At 40.9% G+C, this 18,694-nt stretch overlaps 1 protein-coding gene across 1 annotated transcript in view; it reads left to right on the forward strand.

Moving 5' to 3' along the window:
- Nucleotides 1–6,829, forward strand: part of LOC124551250 (organic solute transporter subunit alpha-like) — an 85,500-nt gene extending 78,671 nt beyond the window's left edge. Inside the window, exon 7 of the mRNA XM_047126246.1 lies at nt 6,150–6,829. Within this exon, the coding sequence (XP_046982202.1) occupies nt 6,150–6,304 (155 nt within the window). The 3' untranslated portion in view covers nt 6,305–6,829. The remainder of the gene's footprint in view (nt 1–6,149) is intronic.
- Nucleotides 6,830–18,694: the final 11,865 nt, after the last annotated feature.

The raw sequence follows: 18,694 nt of genomic DNA on the forward strand, positions 1-18,694 counted from the left end.
CAATACAGAAATAGTCATGACTTGTTATCCAGTTGTGACTTGTAATACAATTAGCGCTGCCGGATCTGAAATAAGGCGACACTGTCGTCCTGGGCTATGATTGCGGTCTGCGGCTGAACGTCGCTGCGCTCTGACGTAAGTAATCCTCCAGCAGCGGCGGTATGCTGAACTTCTTGAGGGCGTGTCTGCGCCGACGTCTCTGATTCGTCGCTGCCTGATGCAGCGACTGCCCTTACTTGTGGTCCCGTCGTGAGGTACCAATTTTGCCATGGGACATCGTTCTTCGAACCAACTTCCTCCTCTGAATGTGAGCATATTTTAATGTCACCAACCAACACACATAGAAATGATAATCATAATAAAAAAAGATAAATCAGAAGTTGTACCGAAAGATTTAAGTGCTCAGATAGTATCAAGTTAGTTCGAAGAACCCTCTGCCAGGCACTTAAGTGCGCATTGCAGAATAGACGTGTAGATGGAGATGTAGACGACACCACATGAACCCCCATGTTGTATTGCAGAGTCGGATTCTCCGGGAGAAAATACTTAAATTTGGTGTTTAACATTTTTTTTTGTTGCGTGATAGTGTTGTAATCAACATAAATAGATTTGTTTTTCTCATTTCAATAAACAATAATAGACCGATCTAGGCTAAAGCGAATTGAGTTACAAACCGTTGAAAAATCCTAATATCTTAAGAAACACTTCCGGGTTTTATGGCGGTGGTCCATGGAAATCTTCTATCCCTGACGTTTCGGCAAGACTCAGCACAATCAGGAGAACCTCCGAAGATGTCCAACGCAGTTTTGGACGAAACGTCAGTGATAGAAGAGTTCCATGGACCATGGTCATTCAAACCGGAAGAATTCTCGGCAGCTGAAACATCCGGTCGTGAAAGCCATCATTCTATGATGTTAAGAAATACACACCAGATAAGGATGCCAGGAGGTTAGAAAGGCAGTTATTCTATAATATATTGATGAGAAATCGATTTTTTATAGTAGAAAAGAAACTTGATTCTCCAGGACACAATACATTACTTTCGTTACACAATGGTGCAATTTCTTTCGCAGATGATGATCGACTCACCTTAACCAATGGCGATTCCCCACTGACCAATAATGCATATTATGCTAAACTGTTTGGAAAGTCAACGACATGTAGTTCTTTATGCAATCATAAGTTATGTGAATGGAATTTGTGTTCATGCAGTATCCGCAGAACACTTATTTGCGAAATTTGCGAAATTCCTGAACCTGTTGCGATATATCGAGAACCAATTTATTTTTCCTACAAAATTCGGTTTATCATTAAAGATTTTAGCATAACTGCCTGTCAAACCTCTAACCGCCTTTACAACCATTTGGGATGCTAATCTGATGTGTATTTCTTGATATATTATCATTTTCCATCGGTTTTTAACCCATTTTGATTTTTGTCGATTACAGCGCCCACTATTGCGCAATGAGAAATACGCTAAAAACATCATTTATGTATTTTTTCCCAGAAAATCCGAATCTATTTAAGACTTCAAGGTTAAGTCCACTACTGCTCCCTGGGAGTGGAGCAGGGGGCTCTACTTTGGTTGTCACCTTCAAGGCGAATTTTATTACGACCTGTTTTTAATCCGATTCGTAGTTTTCCAGATATTCGCAAAAACTGTTTTAAATGCCTCAACCTATATAAGAAAGATAAAAGCCGGGACTCGACAAATTACAGACCAATACGCTTAACATCGGTTTGCTAGAGACCATCTGAAATGCATCTCTTGTCGCTCTTCCTTAGCAGAAATACCTTCCTCTGCATTCTTATTAGCTGTTCGGGTATATATTTATTCCAATTTTCTATTAGTCCACTTCCTCCTTCCCCCTTCCTCTGTTCATCTCCTCTTCATCCCTTCTCTGTCGATCTCCTCCAACCCCTCCCTTTATTCACCTTCTCCACCACCCTTTCTGTTCATCTCCTCCTCTCACCTCTCTCTGCCCACCAGCTCCTCTGTCCCTTCTATGTCCATTTCCTCCTCACACTCTCTCTGTTCATCTCCTCCTCCCCTCCCCATCTGTGGGCATCCCTTCTTGCCCCCTTGCTGCCTGTCCATCTCTCCACAGTCCTTCTCTCTTCATGTTATGACACTAACCCCAATTGCAGGCTGGTGGTTCTTACCCCCTAAGTACACTACTGGCCATAAAAATTGCTACACTAAGAAGAAGTGCAGATGATAAACGGGTATTCATTGGACAAATATATTATACTAGAACTGACATGTGATTACATTTTCACGCAATTTGGGTGCATAGGTCCTGAGAAATCAGTACCCAGAACAACCACCTCTGGCTGTAATAACGGCCTTGATACGCCTGGGCATTGCGTCAAACAGAGCTTGGATGGTGTGTACAGATACAGCTGCCTATGCAGCTTCAACACGATACCACAGTTCATCAAGAGTAGTGACTGGCGTATTGTGACGACCCAGTTGCTCGGCCACCATTGACCAGACGTTTTCAATTGGTGAGAGATCTGGAGAATGTGCTGGCCAGAGCAGCAGTCGAACGTTTTCTGTATCCAGAAAGGCCCGTACAGATCCTGCAACATGCGGTTGTGTACTATCCTGCTGAAATGTAGGGTTTTGCAGGGATCGAATGAAGGGTAGAGCAACGGGTCGTAACACTGTTCAAAGCGCCGTCAATGCGAACAAGAGGTGACCGAGACGTGTAACCAATGGTACCCCATACCATCACGCCGGGTGATACGCCAGTATGGCGATGACGAATACACACTTCCAATGTGCGTCCAACGCGATGTCGCCAAACAAGAATGCGACCATCATGATGCTGTAAACAGAACCTGGATTCATCCGAAAAAACGACGTTTTGCCATTCGTGCACCCAAGTTCGTCGTTGAGTACACCATCGCAGGCGCTCCTGTCTGTGACGCAGCGTCAAGGGTAACCGCAGCCATGGTCTCCGAGCTGATAGTCCATGCTGCTGCAAACGTCGTCGAACTGTTCGTGCAGATGGTTGTTGTCTTGCAAACGTCCCCATCTCAGGGATCGAGACGTGGCTGCACGATCCGTTACAGTCATGCGGATAAGATGCCTGTCATCTCGACTGCTAGTGATACGAGGCCGTTGGGATCCAGCACAGCGTTCCGTATTACCGTCCTGAACCCACCGATTCCATATTCTGCTAACAGTCATTGGATCTCGAGCAACGCGAGCAGCAATGTCGCGATACTATAAACCGCAATCGCCGTAGGCTACAATCCGACCTTTATCAAAGTCAGAAACGTGATGGTACGCATTTCTCCTCCTTACAAGAGGCATCACAACAACGTTTCACCAGCCAACGCCGGTCAACTGCTGTTTGTGTATGAGAAATCGGTTGGAAACTTTCCTCATGTCAGCACGTTGTAGGTGTCGCCATTGGCGCCAACCTTGTGTGAATGCTCTGAAAAGTTAATCATTTGCATATCACAGCATCGTCTTCCTATCGGTTAAATTTCGCGTCTGCAGCACGTCATCTTCGTGGTGTAGCAATTTTAATGGCCAGTAGTGTATTTTTTTCCAGATTTAGTTAAAATTGTTCCAAAGGTTTAGGATGAGCTTCTTACACTTGGTATTTATAGCCATATTTCATCTGTATCTCTAACAAATTTCGCCGTGTAGTTTCATCTTCAGGCAGCTCCATGTTTATGACGTCGTATTTCCTGAACTATATGATGTAGAATGTTACAATTGCAGGTACATCCAATGGTGTTTGTGACTACCGTCTGCGGAATGTTTTGTGAATATAGTTATTTGTATAAAGGTAATAAATTAAAAGTGTTGCATGATGCGGTAGTTTCTCGTGCATCTCATTGTTTATGACACATATCTCCTGAGCGATCTGTCTTTCAACGATTGAATTTTGCTGGTACTTTCAGTAGTATATGTAAATATTGTCTGCCAAATTTGTCGCGAAAACAACCAGTAGTAAAAAAGTAGGGTCTAATAAATTAAAACGTCATGCTTCATGCGTCAGTTTTACTGCATGAACAGCGAAAATGTAATAACCGATAAACTTCTCAGCTTTTATCATTTTATTGGGGTTGTCAGCGTTAAAAAGTTTCGTAAACCTTTGAAATTATGTGTAAAGATTGTTGCATTTCACTAAGTGCTCTGATTCGCCAATACTGCAGTATGGGAATTCACCCATAGTGGGTTACACTGATTTTTCACCTCCACTCCCACATCTTTGAGAGGTAGCTTGATCGTACCCACATAGCGATCCTTTCTAGACGGTAAGTGATATGTGTACCAAGTTTGGTTGAAATTGGTCCAGTGGTTTAGGAGGATGTATGGAACATAGTGTTCTCTTGAATGAGATGAAATGCTTATTCCTGTCACGAAATGTTTTGACGTTAGGTTACAAATTTCGTAAGTCAGACACGGAAAATATGTGCGAAATAGTGGAAAAGATGAATAGTGTAAATTTACCAAATAATCCAAGAAAAGTGTTTTAACGTTTTAGCAACAGCATAAATTTTTCTTTTCCTCGACCGTTTTCAAACATATCACTTCATTCAAGTGGCACATTCGCAAACACATGTTTGTAAACATTTCACAGAAGTTTTGTGCATGGTATAGTCAAAGATGAATTTTTCATAGTACTAATGATATAATTATTAAACAATTGGCATATGCAGGAAACAATTGACATATGCAGGAAATAACTTTAGAACAGATCTTTAAAATTACTGAAATAGCTGTGGCTTGCGAAATCATTTAACATCGATCCTGGTTTTTTGATTTTGTGGAGGTATATCTCCAGTTGTTCTAATAGATTTAGTGTCCTACCAGCGGCTTCATTATGTTCTACTTCCAAATTGTTCTCTAGAGTGTTGATGACATGTTTCGTTTCCAACATATGTTGTGCAATGTCTGACAGGCAGGACAACTGGGGCATGCGAATGTCTCTCTTGAATGAAGTAATATGTTTGAAAATGATGGAGGAAAAAAAAACTTATGCTGTTGCTAAAACGTTAAAAACGCTTTTCTTGATTTATTTGATAAGTTTACACTATTCATCTTTTCCAGTATTTCACACATACTTTCTGTGTCTGACTTACGAAATTCGCAACTTAACATCAAACCTTTTCGTGACAGGAATAAGCATTTCATCTTATTCAAGAGAACAAATAAAGCATGTATAAGACGAGTTACACCTGAAGATGGACCCACAGGGTCCTAAATGCATCGTGTACTGAATAAAACACGAAAAATTTTGACTGAAGGAGTTTTTTAATTCATACCTCGAGTGTATTGAGTACAGTCACGTTTGAAGCTGCAAAATGTGGATAAAATTAAATCTGAATATTGCATGATTCGACCACCCGACCAAATGGAGAACCACAATGAGGTCCCTTTCAAACTGTAACAGGTGCTGACAATGCTGTCTCACACGAGTATGTGGCATGTGTCCTCCACAGTGGTCATTCAGCATCTGACGTTGTTCACGCCCCTTATATACCCAACCAGGTCTCTTCACAACACCAAACATGAACAACTTTAAGACACTCTGGTGGCCATTCTACATGGCACAGAGAATTGAAATTCTAATCATTTACACACATATCGATGGTATGTACCTGGGTGAAGTTACATTGACATCCCAACACATGTTTTGGGTGCTTAATTTTGTTTGGTCAGGCAGTGCACATTCTTTATTGTAGCTTTTTTGAGTAGATGTGGCAAACAGAACAAAAATTTGAGCTTTTCAAGTAACTTGCATGTTACAAAATATAGTAATAGTCAGTTAATTATTAATTATCAACCAACATCGATTTTTTTGTAAATTTACGCATTTTCGCCTTACAGCCTTGAATAAGTCAATGAGTTTCATAACATTCCATCCCCATCCTGTAATTATTCATTACGAATTCTTGGAAACCTTCTCACTCTATAATGTACACTCATTTTTGTGCAGATGTTAAATACTTTGCACAAATGACATTGTTCAGTGCTTTCCCTGGCTTGAACAAATCTGATGAAAGTGTTTTGATCTTTTATACAACTCACTTCTAGTGGCAAGCATCTGTGGTGCATTTAAATCTCAGCCTGTTGAGCCATTTGTGATACAAGCAGTGTGGGATTTCTGCCCTTTTGTCCACAGTGGGAGTGAACGTGCTGACCCTACTGGAACTGGTGGCGCTCAGCTTGTGGGCCAATAGGCTGTACTGCACGGATGCGGCCCCATTTGACCACCTGGAAGAGGAACCGGAGCCCAACCAGCTGGAGGTGGCCTCTGGTGAGGCAACTTCAGCCTAACAGAACGGCTAGACACGAGAGGACAGCCCACTTTGATTGTCTGCAGGATGAACTGACAGACGATCTGCCACAAATGGTATCTGATGGGCCTGTTTTGGCCTAGTAGGACTATGCTGGAGGACAAACTTCCATTTTACTGTCTCCAGGAGGTGCCAGCAGATGACCAGCTGGAAGCTGTTACTGAGGTAGCTTTCTGTGGGGAATCATTGAATCCCCTTAGAGAGCAAAGACTCTTCCGGCAGTTGTGACGGTACATCACATAAATGAACATTTGGAGAAAGAGGAGAGAAGTTTTTGTTACGTGACGTGTGAACCATAAATTGTCTTAAGACTAAGTACGTCTGCGCGATGTATAGCAACAGTAAACAATGTAAGTTATCATCAAAACATAAATATCGATGTAATTAACAAAACACCGTTTTTTGTATAATCTCTGTGTAACATAGGCCATAAAGATCAGAGACAATGCTTTGACTGAACTCTCTCCTTTTTTGTTTTGTCTAGAGGTAGACCGCCATTGTAGCATTGGATAATAATTAATGTAAGTTTTTCTGTATTTTTGCAAAACATAATAGAAATTGTTATTAGAAAGTGTGTATTATTGACTTAGTGGGCACCTCTCATGATAGTAATCATTAATTATAATTAACAAAGTTTTTTTCAGAAGTTCGAGATGTGGGGAGCTCTTCTCCCCTAGCAGCAATTGGTCGGCCATTACACAGACGATTCACGTTATTAAATGCAAATGCGAGAGACTTCTCAGTTTTGATCTTTCATTAATTTCAAAGTTAAAAAGAGTAGTGATAGATTTCATTTACCAAAATTCACAGCACTTAATGAGTTCACTATGTTCATTTTGGCCACTTAACGGCAGATGAGATTCTCTCCAGTTTTTCCTTGCAAATAATGAACAAGAAATATTGAAAATTATTCTAGTCAATAAGCTCAGCAATATCTCAGTTAATCTTTGTGCAGTTTGCTACATAAATAACCAGTAGCCCCTGAGACCCACATTAATAATTACAGTTTGCGTAAGAATATGCATATTTTCTTTTCTAAATAGCAGCGCTCACGCAAACTGTTTATTAGAAGGCGGTGAGTCGTGCGTTGTGTTTGAAAATTATTATATCGTATGTACTTCAGGGCAGCCGATGTCTGTACGAGTGTTATCGCGGTATAAGTTAATTAAAAGTCTCATGCCGTCCCACAATATTTAAAGTCACCCAAAACAAGTAATAAAATATATAATTATCCCATGATAAGTGCATCCACACAGAGCTACACCATGATAAGTAGCGTCCAATGTGGGGCGCCACTTACCACGGTACAACCATGTATGGATGTGTGGTGCCACTTACTGCTGTACTGATTGTCGTTACATAGTTTATAATATCGTTTTATTTTTATTTTTCACTACAGCTCAGTTTTGGCTGTGAAGTGTAATGTTGTCCTATTGATGACTAATTCTCTTGTGAGCTGTAATTATTGGATAATATTCACCTCGCGTTCTTATTTACCTATGGCCGTGGTTGTATACCTTTACAGACTTTTTCCTCACCAGATTTTGCAATCTGTAATATTGCTGAAACTTACATTGTGTAGCACATTATCAGATACATTTGGAATAAATGCGACGATTTTTTGCAGATGTAGCCACAAATTATCTTTGAGTAAAAATTAGTTAATTTTTCATAATAAGCCATTCCTTCTACAAGAACATTACCATAACTTCTCTTAACAGATCTGAAGTATGAACAGTAAACATTAACTTGACAGATCCATATACGACAACAAAAATTTCAAAATCTTTGCTTGTGTCCTCCATCCGATTTCAACATTGTCGACTGTCGCTCTTGCTCCAGGACTGATGCTCCACTCCAGCCTTGGCTGATGATACACGAAGCATGCAGAAATGCACCCACAGGTACTTTTTGTCGCGAAGTTACTTTGATAACTGTCTCATCTCAAAAACTAATTACGTCCCTCGAGATGACTCGTCCCATACTGAATGCACAACAAAATCGCATTTGTTGATGAGCATCATTCGTCAGAAAGGTATACATAGTGTTCCACAGCACTCTTCTGAAGTGATACGTAGTACCATAATAGCTATTCACAAGTGACTGATGTATTAAAATTCAGCCATCAGTTGCAAACATATTTTTATTTTCCTTTACAGGTTTCGACTGGTTAATTTATCCTCTTCAGAAGCCTACAAAATTAGGAATATTATAAGTATTTAGACCTTGTCTGTATATTTACGAATATTATCAAAAGTTAATTACAGAAAGCTATTTAGTACTGGTTTAGCAGATTTCAATATCTTCTTTATAGAATCATAGTTCCATGAGACATAAAAATGCACATATTATGCGATACCCTAAACACAGGTTGACAGATTGATAATTTACAATTACTGAATCACATTTACATGTATGTCATGTTGTTGTGCCAGCAGCAAGGAACATAAGCCTATAACAACTACAACTAAGATATATAAGGAAATTACGTATAATACATTTAAAAAAACATAGCACACATTTCTAATACATAAAAGGAATGGGTTAGTTTTCACATTTTATAAGAGAAGCTATGCAATCAAATGGGCTCATTGAGTCTACAATCCCTCAGATACAGAACCCAATAACTCAAGAATTAAATGAGATAATCAACTGCTCTTAATTTTAAATGAAATTTAGATCTATTACCTACATTTCATTTACTTCAATGTGTTTTTGCCTCCGCAAAAATCTTTAAAATTTCGCGAAATGTTACACTCAATTTGATGTAGCACAGTAAATATGGCATGTAACAAAGAGAAATCTAGTCCTTCATTGAGTGAAGACATCAGACTGTAAGATGTGCAAAAATCAAATTTTTTCACCTAGTTGTTCGAAAACTCGGATGATAACTATTTCATATCGGTTGGAACGCCGTCCCTCAGAACATGTACCAGCAATTGGCGAGCAGTGCAGCCATAACAAAAGCAGCTTAAGCACAGAATACAGAGTGTTTGTCTGTGGCAGTGAAAGGGTTGGTAGCCACAACCAACTTCAGACACACGCTAGTCAGACATTTAGCAAACGTTCTCTCACTTGAGCACAAGTTTTCTCTAGATGTAGGCAAATGGAGTACACGCATTCTGTCCCAGGGAGACTGATGGCATCAGGAAGCAATACAGCCACCAGATACCACCAAAAGTGCCAAACCCTTATAACAATGCTATTCTGTCAAAATAGGAAAAGGCACAAGAAGAAGAAGAGAATATTTCTTGCACCTCCTGTTAATATACAGGATAGTAGAGGAGAATCTCCTATATTGGAACACTTTCAAGACTTCTGCCTCTAGCCAGCCCTAAAATACAAGTTTAATATATCTTCTTGATGATGATGATGAGTCCCATACTCCTTTACAGAGCGTAGGGGAGTGACGCGAGAGACCCGCGCCGCCTTACTAGGCAAGGTCCTAGTGGAGGTGGTTTGCCATTGCCTTCCTCCGACCGTAATGGGGATGAATGATGATGATGAAGACGACACAACAACACCCAGTCATCTCGAGGCAGGAAAAATTCCTGACCCCGCCGGGAATCGAACCCGGGACCCTGTACTCGGGAAGCGAGAACGCTAAAATTTTTTAAAAAATCATATCATTCAATTTTTATGTGCTGCAGTCTTTTTCTAATATTACAATAATTTCTCACGAAAATTAAAGTTTCTTTCAAACATGGAAATATGTTACAAGATAAATTACCTAGGAACAAATATTCTATCCAAATTTAAAAGCACTGAAATCGAGAAACTCTGATCAGTTTTGTATTTAAGCAATCTATTTGTTACATTGTTAGACTACTACACACCAACAATCGGTACGTGAAATCAAATTAAGTCAAAGTATTATCAAAGATTTACAAGTTTACACGTTAAGTACATTTTAAAGTAGAAGGTTTTGGAAACTAAAACCAAGAGAGGTAGAATTACTCAGACATTAAAGAAACTCAATTCATTTGCAAGTATTATATGTTCCATGCTAAAAGACCTTCCTATGTTGAAACACAACTGACGAAGTATGCTTGCCCGCAGCTCGTGGTCGTGCGGAAGCGTTCCCGCTTCCCACTCCCGGGTTCCCGGGTTCGATTCCCGGCGGGGTCAGGGATTTTCTCTGCCTCGTGATGGCTGGGTGTTGTGTGATGTCCTTAGGTTAGATAGGTTTAACTAGTTCTAAGTTCTAGGGGGCTGATCACTATAGATGTTAAGTCCCATAGTGCTCAGAGCCATTTGAACCATTTGAACGAAGTATGCTTAAGTATTTGAAGTGCAGGCCTCATTGTAACATACCACTTATGCAGACGCTTTGGAAAGGCAGTGGTCAGTGTGGCTATCACCATAATTTTTCTGAGCTTACCGCTCATGGGCGGAACTTCCCTCAACTAATCAACTAACTGTTGACTAAATTCAATCACAGTGCAGTACTTTTGCCATGTATTTACGACACAAGATGATATTTTATGTATCGTTGGTGTTGTTTGTGGAAGTGGTATGCATTTCCCTCAGTACCTCCTCTTCATACAGCTACTTTTGATAGTAATTCTTTATATTTTTATACTGACCTTCCATAAATCTAAAAGTAATATTACTTTTTATTCGACTAGGATTTTCTATACTTCACAGATGGATTTCTGTATTTTTAGTGGTGACCATCGCCTTCCTTCTCCACCGAGTATGTCCCGCCAAAAAACAATTCCGCAGGAACAATGTTACTGAATATTATTTGATGAAATTCCTTCTGGTGATAACAATGTTGACAGTTATTAAATTGATGACTATGATCCAACATTTACTTTTGTTGATAGATGTAAAAGCGTTCGTTGGCTAAAAAAAAAGATAGTTTCAGTGGCTACTGCTTCATCCTCTGTATACAAAAATAATTTACCATCTCAAATGTCACACGTAGTTGAAGGCATTCGAAACGAAAGGTGCAGTTTACACTTCAAAGAAACTCTCGCCTGTACTGTGTGGATGTGTTCAGAGTGCAAAGTACCATTCTGCCTGAGAGCAGGCAAGAACTGTTTCAAGAGATACCATGAAAATTAAAAAAAGTTATACCAAAATTGAACCAACAACTGCCGAACTTGTTTACTGCAATGGGGTGATGATTAGCTGTGGTGACCACATTTAATGCTAATATTTTGTAGTTGTTAAGGTGAATTTTTACAAACCTACTGTAGGAAACATATCATAAAAATAAAACTGAAGTGTTACAAGTGGATCAAATTCTAAGTATGTAAATTATTGTTCATGCCCTCTAGCATAAATTTTTATGGCGTTTACTTGTCCCTTAAAGAGCTAAGAGTCCACATGTTATATAAGTGCTTCTGAAGATGTATAGCATTTTACTCACCAAAATATTCTGAACATGAAGAAATAACAACATATCCAAATAACTTAAATGTATTATACAGCATTTAAATGTGTAAAATGAGAAATATTTAGAAATACACCACAAAACAAGACCTCATCTCTAACAGCGACAGAGACTGTAGAAAATGGCAAGAACTGCTTATGGTGGTTTTTAGTGCACATTCCATCATGCGATTCTATAATGAAGTCACTAGAGTGAAGTACCGACCGAAAAACATAGTGAATTCCTAGGTACAATATCCACTAGGTACAACACTCTCCCCTACCAATTACATCATCTTTGTCAATGGCATCAGATACTTCAGTGAACACAGGAATAAACACAGCACTTCACCTGTTGTTCTCTCGTGCCATTCACGTCCTTTTTGCATCCTCGACAGTACTTTTAGAATAGCTAATTTTGTCAGTTCAACACACAGCACACACACACAGACACACACACACACACACAACTGTGATCACACGCTGTTCTTGCTGCCTCTTCCTCGTCCACCGTCGCCTCCCGACTCCTCCAGACTGCGACCTTCGGACTATCGCACTCGCTTACCTTTGTGCGGTGTCTCCGCCTGCTAGTCACGCCCTGATCACGTGAAAAGAACATCATGGTTCACAGCAGCAAAACATGCATTTATCACGTGGCAGTCTGACGAGAACAACACTCTTCTCAACGACTGCGTTTTTCATGGCGCTTTTATGACCAAAGAATTACATAAATGGACCACTTAGTTCAGGAGCAAATACAAGTGGGTACCCAAAAAGCTGGAATTACGAGGGTTGAATGAAAAGTAGTACCTCCACCTTCGTTAACCGGGTCTGGATGGAAATATTTTAATAAATCAAACGTAGAAATAATCATTTGAATGTGATCTTTAATTACTAATAGTCACTTTTCCACATAATCACCAGCCAATTGGATACATTTCTGGCAATGATGAACAAGTTTTCTGAAGGTGTCACGGAAGAAGTCGACACTCTGTTTCCACAACCACACTCTCACAGTTCCCTCAACGTCTTCATCAGAAGCAAAATGATATCCTCGCAGATCGTCTTTCATTATCAGGGACAGACGGAAGTCAGACACTGCTAACTTTGGATAGTATGGAGGAAGCCATACGGTGGTGAGATTCGGTCTCTGAAGTTCTGCTGTGGTGGCACGTGAAGTGTGTGGTTTGGCACTGTCATGCTGCAGGAAAACATTTCCCTTTTCCTTTCCGGTCAGTGTTAGCCGTCGTTTCAGGGTTCGCATTGTTGTGATGTAATGCTCTGAATTTACTGTTGTTCCACGATCAAGGAAATCAACATGGATAACACCATCTGCGTCCCAGAACACTGTGGCCATGATTTTTCCAGCTGAGGGCTGCGTCTTGAATTTCTCTTTCTGGGGCGAGTCTTTGTGTCGACATTCTATAGACTGACGTTTCATCTCCTGTCACAATAGAATGGAGAAAGGCGTCACCTTCATTCTAGTAACGCGAGAGGAGTTCCTCGCAAATTTCAAGTCTGTGCGCTTTCACTTCAGGAGTCACCATCTTTGGGTACCCATCGTGCACAGATCTTCCAATAGCCAAGCAAAGGAATAATGTGATCCACACGTTCTTGTGAAATGCCGATTGTGCTTTCAGTTTCTCTCTAAGTGATGCGACGATTGTCCTGAATCAAACTATCAACATTTTGCTTGTGAAACTCGGTGGTTGCTGTCACAGGACGTTCAACTCTTTCTTTGTCATGCAGGTCAAATGTTCCCGCCCCAACAACTTTAAACTTACTCACCCAACGACTCACGGTACTCACATCAACACAATCACCATAAACTGCTTTCATTCCCTGATGGATCTCCTTTGGAGTGACACCTTCTCCTGTCGAGAATTCAATGACTGCACGTTGCTTAAATCGCATTGACCGACCGTCTGCGCAGAGCTTCATGCTTTACACTGTAACAACGCAACCGTTCAATGTTAAGGCTTTCCGTCAACTGGAGCTGTAGAGAAGAGGCTACGGAACAAGCTAGTACCTGCCGCATATCAATGTTGCCAACTGTTGAAGAGTTACGAAGGTGGAGGCTTTACTTTTCAGTCAACCCACGTATTTTTCAAAAGCTATACATTTTGAAATTGTTTACAAAACAACCTTATCCCCTTCAAAATACTCTCCATTACAACTAACACATTTTTCCCACCCGTGCTTCCACTGTTGAAAACGTTTTTTGTAGCCATCTTTAGAAATTTCTGACAGCTCCTCCCTTGTTTTTTTCTTGAGTTCTTCAATCTTGTCAAATCGATGTCCTTTCATGCCCCTTTTCATGCGTGGAAATAAGAAAACGTCACACGGAGCCATATCAGGCGAGTAAGGTACGTGAGCAGCGGAATCCTGCCATTTTTAGCCAAAAACTGCCTAACAGAGATGGCTGTGTGTCGCATGCGTTGTCGTGGTGGAAGAACCAGTCTCCTGTCTGCCACAAATCGGGTCTTTTTTGACGAACACAGTCGCACAATCTTCTTAAAACTTCCAAATAAAAGGCTTGATTGATGGTCTCACCTGGGGGAACAAACTCTGAATAAACTACACCCTTCGTACCAAAGAAGCAGATCAGCATTGTTTCGATGCTTGATTTGACTTACGACACTTTTTTGGACGTGGTAACGATGAGATGGGGTCACGAAGACGTCTTCCATTGGCTTGACTGTTTGCTTTGTTTCTAGGTTGTAGCCATAGCACCATGACTCATCTCCAGTAATGACCTTTGACAGAAAATGTGGATCATTTTCAAGCTGATGTTACAAAGCACATGTTTCAACTCGACATTTCTTTTGGTTGTCAGTCAGACCCCGAGGAACAACGGTAGCAGCAACCCTTTTCATTCCCAAATTTTCTGTTAAAACTCGCTGAACCGAGCTCCAGGATAACCCACTGTTCTCTGACAGTTGATCAGTTCTCTGTCGACGGTCTGTGAGCACAGGCTGTCGAATTTTTTCAATATTTTCATCTATTCGGCTAGCTGATGGATTTCCAACGAGATTTGTCATCAATCGACATGTGGCCATTTTCAAATCGAGCAAACCACTCATACACTTGAGTTTATCCCATAGCGTCATCTCAGTAAGCTGTTGTCAGACTCGTGGTCTTGCGGTAGCGTTCTCGCTTCCCGCGCACGGGGTTCCGAGGTCGATTCCCAGCGTGGTCATGGATTTTCTCTGCCTCGACATGACTGGGTGTTGTGTATCTTTCATCGTCATTTCATCCTCATTCACTCGCAAGTCGCCGTAGTGGGGTGAAAGAACTTGTGGAGCGGCGGCCGAACCCCCCCGCGAGGGGTCTCCTGGCCACCAATGCCATACGCTCATTATTAACACTAAAATAGTTTTGTAAGCATTTTTACCGAGTTGAAAACAAAATTTCAAAGCTGCACGTCGTTCACTTAAATTTGGCATCATGAAAGACGAAACAAGAACAAAACAGCGCTAACAAAAACAATCACAGCAGATGAACAGAACAAGCCAGGTCGACAACACAGGCGGTACCGACCTCCCAATGAGTTGTGCCATACACGCCTAGCGGCAGGTATGCGTACTACACAAGCTCCGCTCACAGCAATGTTATTCCGGTTCCTGTGAAGGAGAGCTTCTGTAAAGTTTGGAAAGTAGGAGACGAGGTACTGGCAGAAACAAAGCTGTGAGGACGGGGTGTGAGTCGTGCTTGGGTAGCTCAATTGCTAGACCCCTTGCCCGCAAATGGCAAAGATCCCGAGTTCGAGTCTCGGTCTGGCACACAGTTTTAATCTGCCAGGAAGTTGAAAAGAAGACTCATGTTCCTTGGACTTTTATTTCGGATGCAAAACAGTAGATTAAATTGCAATGTTTTCAAATATTTGTGGGGCAAGAAGTCCGCAATAAGCTGGGTCAACGAAGTGATAAAGGATCTAGAAAGAAACAATATAAGAACAGAAGATGTAAACAACAGAAGCCTTTCGGGAAAAAGTATTGAAAGTGGAAGGATTACAAAGCAGGGTAGCTGAAGACAGAAAGAAGACACGTTGTGAACAGATCAAAGCGTACTGGAAGAAAAGAAAACAACAAAGAATGGAGAACTAAGATCAGAACGTGGTCTTCAGATGGCCTATTCACAGCAAAAAAAAAAAAAAAAAAAAAAAAAGAGAGAAGAAGAAGACCGATTTAGGCTGAGCACGGCGTTTTACAGATATGTAGAAGACAAATTATTCTAAGTACCACAGACTGTACAGTTTCTGACCAAAAAAGTGAACCACCTAGAAGACATGCTCAGATGTGAATGTAGCTTTGTATACGAACGCACCGTCAATGGGTAAGTAATTGATTAGAGCTGCAATTCTCCATGACAGGTATAATATCCACTGCATTGCATTAGTGTTGTTCGCCTTTAATGTTGTTACCAGGCCTGGTAGCGTGTATAACAGGCGTGAACAGCTTCAGGCGTTGAGTGATCACTATGATGGACACGGAGATGCTGTGTACTCGTGTGAGACAGCGTTATCAGCGCCTGACAGAGTTTGAAAGCAGCCTCATCGCGGCTCTCTACCTGGCCAGCTGGTCGAATCGTGCAGCATCCAGATTTGTGGGATATTCGGATGTGACAGTGGCCCAATGTTCGACTGCTTAAGAACGTGAGTACAGTGGTGTCGCAGTTGAAGATAATAAAACGAAAGCCGAAGTTTTAAATTTCACATTCAAGAAATCGTTCACGCAGGAGAACCATACCAACATACCGTCATTTGATCATCGGGCAGACTCCCATATTGTAATGTAATAAAATAAAAATTATTTGTGACTCTTTTTCTTTGCAATCATTGTAATGTAATAGAATGAATATGAGCCGTGACTTATATAAAAAAGAAACTCACATTAATGCAATGGCTCAGCATAAAAGAGAAATAACTAAAGTAGGAATATTATTAACAGTGTTATATGTTGTTTAATTTAGTCCGACATGTATAAGCACTCAGTAAACTAGCTCAGTTCTCAGGGTAGTTACGTAATCGTCGATAATTAATTGTCCTTTTCTTATTTACCCAACACTACAGGTATTATTCCAGGCTCGTGAGAAGTTCAAGTGGCTCTGAGCACTATGGGACTTGCCTTCTAAGGTCATCAGTCCCCCAGAACTTAGAACTACTTAAACCTAACTAACCTAAGGACATCTCACACATCCGTGCCCGAGGCAGGATTCGAACCTGCGACCGTAGTGGTCGCGCGGTTCCAGACTGTAGTGCCTAGAACCGCTCGGCCACCCCGGCCGGCTCGTGAGAAGTCGTGTGCTTATTGCACCAAAGAATATTTGCCAAGTCTGTTCGATGTACACTACTGCAATGCGTAACTTAACATCGTGGTTTCGTCTCGATTCCCCAATATAAGATAACAACAGTAGCATCTACAAATGAAATCCTATAATGGAACTGGAATCCTGTGACCAGATCTTTTCTGCCTGGGATGTTATCTCGTCATATAAAGAAAATATGTAACTAAAATTGTTAAATTATCAGTAGCTGCCACCGGTCACGTGGGATCTGAAGTAAAGTTAGTTGTCCTAACCGACGACACGTCTCGTAGATGAGCCAAAAGAAAAATGTTAAAGATGTTTCTAAGATGGCGCCTAACAATGAAAATTCTTTGTTAAGGCCCATATCCACGTAAGACAATCCAGGTATCAGACTACCAATTGATTGACCACATACACAAATTCTTTTGACAAAATAACCATTATATTTTTCGGGTTTTACGTACAACTTACATTATCAGCTGGTACAGCAAGATGAGCTTTACACAAGAACGTCCTCTTAGTTCCGAATCCAAGCAGATAAGATAAGTGAAAGACAAAGGAAAGATAGTTCATGCATATAAGCGCAAGAGTCCATGGAATAACATGTCCATTGTAGTTCTATCTCTTCTTCTTTGGCGTACTTGTCGACTATTTATAAAATTTATCGTAATATTTAGTTTACATTTTTTTTGATCCGAAGTCCACCCAGGAGAAACAGTATAGTATGGACGACATAGAAATAAGCATACCTGGCGTAGAGAAGCAACTTAAAGATTTGAAATCAAATAAATCATCAGGTCTGGATGGAATCCCAGTTCGATTTCACAGAGAGTGCTCTACGGCATCGGCCCCTTACCTACCCTGCATTTGTCGTGAACCTGTCGCCCAGCACAGAGTCCCAAGTGACTGGGAAAAAGGGCAGGCGGCTCTAGTGTATGAGAAAGGTAAAAGAACGGATCCGCAAAAGTACAGATCAATATCCCTAACTTCTGTTTGCTGCAGAATCCTTGAACACATTCTCAGCTCGAATATAATAAACATTCTTGAGGCTAAGCAGCTTATGTCCACGAATCAGCATGGTATTAAAAAGCATCGCTCGTACGAAACTCAGCTTGACCTTTTCTCACATGATTTACTGAGAACTGTGGATGGAGGGCAACAGGCAGATTCCGTGTTTCTAGATTTCCGGAAAGCATTTGACTCGGTGCCCCTTTGCAGGCTGTTAACGAAAGTCCTAGCATACGGATTGTTCTTGTGGTCCAGTCATGAGACTGGTTTGATGCAGCTCTCCATGCTACTCTATACTGTGCCAGCCTCTTCATCTCCCAGTACTTACTGCAACCTACATCCTTCCGAATCTGTTTAGTGTATTCATCTCTTGGTCTCCCTCTATGATTTTTACCCTCCGCACTGCCCTCCGATATTAAACTGGTGATCCCTTGATGCCTCAGAATATATCCTACCAACCGATCCCTTTTAGGAAAATGTAAGTTAATGCGGATAAGTAGGAAGAAGAAAGCTGTAATGTTCGGATGTGTATTACTAGTCTCCAGCTTGACACAGTCAAGTGGTTTAAATATCTGGGCGTAACGCTGCAAAGCGATGTGAGATGGAATAAGCATGTGAAAACTGTGGCAGGGAAGGTGAATGGGCAACTTCCGTTTATTGGAAGAATTTTAAGACA

Source organism: Schistocerca americana, chromosome 9, assembly GCF_021461395.2.
Source record: "Schistocerca americana isolate TAMUIC-IGC-003095 chromosome 9, iqSchAmer2.1, whole genome shotgun sequence".
NCBI classification, from domain to species: Eukaryota; Metazoa; Arthropoda; class Insecta; order Orthoptera; family Acrididae; genus Schistocerca; species Schistocerca americana.